At 36.8% G+C, this 6,000-nt stretch overlaps 1 protein-coding gene across 2 annotated transcripts in view; it reads right to left on the reverse strand.

Annotated features, from left to right (window-relative positions):
- The window catches only part of OLFM3 (olfactomedin 3), a 43,914-nt gene extending 39,696 nt beyond the window's left edge, over positions 1-4,218 (reverse strand). The window contains exons 1-2 of one of the 2 annotated variants that reach the window (XM_042951711.1): positions 4,090-4,218; positions 3,486-3,499 (exon numbers count right to left, since the gene is read on the reverse strand). In XM_042951711.1, the coding sequence (XP_042807645.1) occupies positions 3,486-3,499; positions 4,090-4,218 (143 nt within the window). The remainder of the gene's footprint in view (positions 1-3,485; positions 3,500-4,089) is intronic. The other variant, XM_042951710.1, reaches the window with a different exon arrangement.
- Between the last annotated feature and the right edge of the window lie 1,782 nt (positions 4,219-6,000).

A 6,000-nucleotide genomic window follows, 5' to 3' on the forward strand; every position in this document is an offset into this window, starting at 1 on the left:
TATCTGGTGGGGCTGTTATAAAGATTAAATGCGTTAATACTTGTAAATCACTTGAAATAGTGCCTGGCCCATTGGCAAAACCAAGTCTTAGCTAACATTATTTGTCTGCATGACTGGTCTATTTTCAGGCAAACTTCAATCTGAAACAGTATCAGTGCTCCCCAATAAAGTGGTATTTTCTTAAAAATAAATGCATATTCTTCACTCAAAGAAACCTCAAGCCTCTAAGAAAAGTAACCATTAAAGCAACAACAACAAAAACTCGACAAACAAAAAACAAAGATAAAAGTTTAGGTTGGTTGGACACCTCATGTTCTGGAATAAAGAGACTTAGAGCTGGGAAAGACTCAGAGGTTGTATCTGGTCCTGTGTCTTTCCACTCTCATGCTTCTGTCTGTTACCGTAGTTCCATTCGAGCTCTGCATGGTAAGAATTTTGCTGCTCTCTAGGCAGCCCCTTCTACTGGGGGAAACCCGAGGGGCTTGACCTAAATGTCTATCTTTGTAATTTTCCCCTCTTGGCCCTATTTGTGCTTTAAGTACTTAAACAAGAATAAATCTACTCAGTAAATAAGCCCATGTCACAGTTCTTGTCCAAAAAGGCAATTATCTCTTTCTCTGTGGCTCTCAAGATTTGCAGTTCTGTTCTCTCATCCATCTCCCACTCTTTAATTTGTTTAGTTGTCCTTTCACAAAAGGGATATTGCCTAAGGATTTGAGGAAGAAAAGCAGTCTGTAAAATACAGAAGTCTGGGGTCTTCAGACTGAAAAAGGACAGTGAGCTGAGAATAAGATATTTAGAAAAGTATAGGGAGTTTGCATCAGGGTATTCTACTCATTTTAAAGAACTTAAAACTGACTAACTCATTAAAGTGGTTATTTATGAAGAAAAGTCAGCTGGACGTTTGAAACTGTGGCAAAACAAATCACTTCTGCCCACAGGTTCCCTTTGAGGCCTCTTGTCACCACAGGAGCACAGCTGACTGGGGACAGCTGGTGTCTGCTGAATGTCCTCTGCTGGCCTAATTGCTCTTTTCCAGGTTCTTCGTGGTGTGGAGTCCACAGCAGTGGGGGGGAGGTGGATTTCTCAGAAGCTCAGCCTCAAGGGCCAGTTCTCTGCATCAGAGAGAAGTGCCAGAGGGAGCCTGAGCTTTCTCACCTCTGCAGACACCAGCTTCTCCAAAGGCTGATGGGCCCAGTGATAAATTGGAAGGAAAAAAGAAAGGAAAGAAGAAAGCAAACGGGACTACAGAGGAGAATAAAGAAATGTTTCAAGATTCTAACAAAAACAAGAGGGAGCATATTCCTTTAATAAGGAGCTGTATTTAACTACTTATTAACAAAAACATCCTGGAAATTTAAAAACCTCTGAGCTTTTGAGACCATCAAATGGACACTATTTCAGAGACACGTGCTATAAACAGATTTAATTGCATTTAATTATTAAAACCCACTTTTTTTTCCAGCTTTTTTGAAACTACCCTTCTAAAGATTTGATATTTGTGTAAATCTCTACTTTTTACCATCTCCACATCCCATAAGCACCCACAAAACAAATTTTAAGACATCTTTTTTTTTTTATGTTTACACAATTGCAGGCTCATCCCATTCAGACTGTATAAAGTGAGAACATAGATCAAGAATGTTTAAAGGTGCAGGACATCCTAACCAAACCTACGATGAAGGGTACGGTTAACCATTCTGTCTAAGGGAGGTGGAGTCCAGGATTATGGGAAACCACCTGAGCAGAGCAGAAAGAGCCTACTGTGACACCAGGGCCAGGAGGGGCAGGGACTCATGAAGAAGGAGACCATTTCTCTGAACAGGACTGTGGCCAGGTGACTTGCGTCCACCCATGCCTCTGTCATTCACCAGCTGGGGGAAATCTGTTCAGTCCCACATTTTGGGTCATTCTTCCTACTTGCGGCATGAGGCTGTTGGATTAGCTCATTTATACTTCCAGTTCAGCTTTTGAGTGCTATAAGATTTCTCTGGAGGAATCTCATCTAGGGCAAGGGATTGATTGTGTGGGGAAGGAGCCAATGGTAGAAGCCCAATAAATGCCTCCCCCCATCCTTTATTATTTGACCCATGACCTGCTTTACAAATTGGATTTCCACTTCAGGTTTGCTCAACAAATACTTGTTCAGCATATATTACATTTAATTCTGGGGGGAAAAAAGACACTGCTGCCAAAAATAATGTGATGATAACTGGCCTGGATGGTTTCAGAAATCCTTTCCAGCATTAACATTTTATGATCTTAATCTAGGAAATACAGATTCATTCATTTTTCACCATGGGAATTGTAAGGTATGAGCAATTATCTTCAATAATTAAGGTAAGGAAATGTCATAGACCATTGTTCTATAAAGTATGCTACTGCTATAAAGCATTTAAAAAAAAGTTTGCAAGCTGGTTTCTTATTTTTAGTGAAGAGTATAAACTTTCCTGATTTTTTTTTTCTTTTTTTGGCACTCAAAGGAAAATTTGATTGTATCAGAACCAGACTATAGCAATGCTTTACATTTTTCAAACAACAGATTACTAATCAGGAAGTAAAGAAACTGAATTACTGTAACCTTACATGATAACTAGAAGTCCTAAAAGAATCATGCATATTGTTAGAAATTTGATTCTCCCCCATTAACAACAATAGGAAATAACAAAACCAGTGTCCATTATACACAAAAAAATATACATATCAGAACCAAGGTACCAAGTTTGGAATATGACTCATTTATGAATTTCTTAGATTCATTTTCTGAAAGAATTAATTCAACTAAGGTGCTGAGAACTGTAAGGTTCTTGAACATTGAGAAAATTGGGCACAGTATATATTATATAATGTAAATTGATTTTATAATTGTTTATTGATGACCTATCATGCTTTCTTTGTAACTAGAAATCTTTTTACATTCCTCCTGCCATACATACATCATACAGGTAAGGAGGGGAAACTCAACCATAGAGGTGCTGAGGTGACATAAGTGACCTAAGGGAGGTAAACATAAAAGTGGGTCAAAGTGTGCCTCATATGTGCTCTGCTGGTACCCTAAGCACTGGGTGAATCTAGTAAATTATATAATTAATTTGATTTGACTCTCCTCAGTTAATTGCACATTGATAGATTAGTTATTAGTAATAATTGCAAATAACTCTTGAAAATGTAGGGTTACCATTATTTTAGTATCTGAGTTTTTAGTACTGACTAATAATCCAGTAGTAAAAATAGATAAAAATAAAAAGAGAAAGAGCTCCAAATACTATTTTCTGCATCCTTTATTTGATAGCAGGGAAATTTTTTTCCAAGGATATTCCTTCTGTTTGAATTTGTAACTTCCGTCTGAAAAACCTTTTGTTGGAAAGGTTTTAGAGTATTGCTAAGTAAACCATGGTTCAAATTACCAGAAAAGACTTTGTTATATTGTGGGAAGGGTTAAAAAGACATTAATTTTAGGTAAACAAAGACTATAGGAGCTTGACTTATGATAGGAGGTCTTTATAAAAAAAAAAATAAAGGGAGATGATCTTATCAAGTGAGTTATATATTCCTTGTGTTTCTTAGCTCTCTTAAAGTCTTTTTGGCAGGCTTTAAATTGCTGAGGTTTTTTATTCGTGTTTAAAAGAAGTTGATTTCTCAGACTAAAGGCATTGCAAACAGTCACAAGAATTGAATTCCAAGGAAAGAGACTGCTATAGTAAAATTAGATTAGATAGAATGTATTCTATTAGGGGAATTTTACAGACATTAAAAGAAGTAAAATAATAAAAAACAAAACATATTTCTTAAAGAATCCTTCCAAACTTCAGATTAATATAGTTAAATTAAAGCTTATCATTCTTGAGAATTTAATGAGTCTAATATTTCCTTTCACAGCTAATTTCTCAGTCCATTTATTTTTTTGGTGTAACTTTAAAGTGTTCACAAAGAAATATCCATGACTAAAGTTAGCACATAAATATTGTATCATTGAAGCTGCCCTGTAAATAGAGAAGCATAATCTCAGCCTTTGCAGTTTACAGAATCAAGCCCACTGATTTAATGCACTTACTTCCCAAGATGGCCAAACCCACTGGAGTGACTTACTAAGGTATCTGGCGTCGACATCCTCGTGGTGTTCAGTCCTACCAAGGATGGGAGAGTTTGGGACATCCAGTTTGAGATCATTGCCATGGTACTAAGCACAGCGCCAAGCTTCAGCAGTGGAGGACTCATTGCTGTGGAGCTAATGAGTTTTCATAGTGACTGATTAAGATCCCGGTGCTGGGCTGGCAGCGGGAGGCGTGACTGCAGCACGCCTCATCTACAGCTTGAAAAGAGATCAACTTTCCCAGCTCTAATCAGTAGGGAAAGCTCACAGAACCTCTTTCCCCCACCCTCGTGGGAAGTGCCCTGCGCTTCCTTTTCCTTTCTTTCCGGGCACTTTGCTGGTTCATCAAATGAAATATTGTTGGTAGGGCTTGGTTGGTAATTATCAGAGCAAAGGTTGGAGGGAGAGGGAAACTTGAGCTCTTCCTGCTCCACTGTAGGCAGTTACCATCAACAGAGTCTGTTTCCTCTGGGGTTTTTGTGAGTATAATCAGCTGCTCTTTATCCTTCATAAAAAATACACCTTTAGATGGAGGTCTGCCAAAGTGCACATTTCAAATATCAAACTTGGTATCTACAGATTTCTCCCAGCATAGACAGAGTACTTTTAGGCAGAGCATGAAAACAAAGTCTGCAATTTCCAAGATGATCAGTTATTGAGAGTAAGAGGTTTTGTTTTTTTTGGTTTTTTTTTGGTTTTGTTTTTAGCAGTAACCTAAAATTAGCTTTGTTGCCTCTTAATTAAAAAAAAAAAGTCAAAGATTAATAGCTACTGCCTATAGAGAACATTACCCTAGGCAGCTTACTTGTGAATAGACAGAAAATGCAGACTTAGAGGAAAGCTTCTGTTAGGGAAATTTCATATGTTCCCAGTTTTGCTTTTAAGAATGAGTGCTTCCTAGTTGCTCAGACACAGGACAAACCCAGTTAACTCTATTTTTACCTTATGAGGAATGAAAGACAGATACCAGAAGTCTGTGTCATGAGAGAACATGTGACTTATTAAAAAAGATCACCGAGCATGGATTCAGAGTCTGCGGGTCTAGTCCTATTCTCCTCTGGTTAGTTGAGTGACTGGCCAGTGACTTAGATTCTTTGGCTTACAGTTTTTGAGTTTGGACTCCGTGCTCTCCAAGGCCCATTCCAGCTTTAAAATTCAATGATCTGTTTATTAGAGTTCCATTGGCAAATGTGTATATTAAATTTGGGCCTTAGGGGTAGTTTTATTATTATTATTATTATTATTATTATTATTATTATTTTACAAATACTACGAATTGCCCATATATAAATCTCAGGTCCTGAATGGAATAAATCAGAGGCCTTTGTCTTGTATGTGTTTTAAAATAAAAAATGTAGAGAGAGGCATGAAGGGAAAAATGAATGAAAATTAAATGAAAAGGAACCTGTTATAAGAAGGAAACATATTATTTTGATTCCTTAGGAGAATTCTGGAATTGTTTGTAGCTGGAATTCTCAGCCAAAGATATATATTTTTCATAAGCAGTTTTGGCAGGAGAAATAAAGAAAATGTCTAATAAAATTGAAAGAGATACATATTTACACAGATGTGTATGCCCTTTATTCTCAAAAAGAGCTTTAAACTAAGATGAATACTGAGACACTTTTCAAATCTTCCTTGCTTCTATTACTAGGAATCTAGGCTCTTTTTTTTCCTTCAAAATATATCCAAATGATATTAGTTGACTCATATTTTTTTAACCACAGGCCTAGAAAACCAAATATTAGTTACTTGTGTTGTTCAAAAATCCTATCATATGAGAAATCAACAAGGATAAAAGTAAATTAGTTTATATATTACACTAAGCCTTGAATAGGGTATTCATACAGAGGACTGAAATTTTACATTAGTATTAGAATGTGGCAATAACAAAAAGCAAAGTGGAC

Source organism: Panthera leo, chromosome C1 (genome assembly GCF_018350215.1).
Source record: "Panthera leo isolate Ple1 chromosome C1, P.leo_Ple1_pat1.1, whole genome shotgun sequence".
NCBI lineage: Eukaryota > Metazoa > Chordata > Mammalia > Carnivora > Felidae > Panthera > Panthera leo.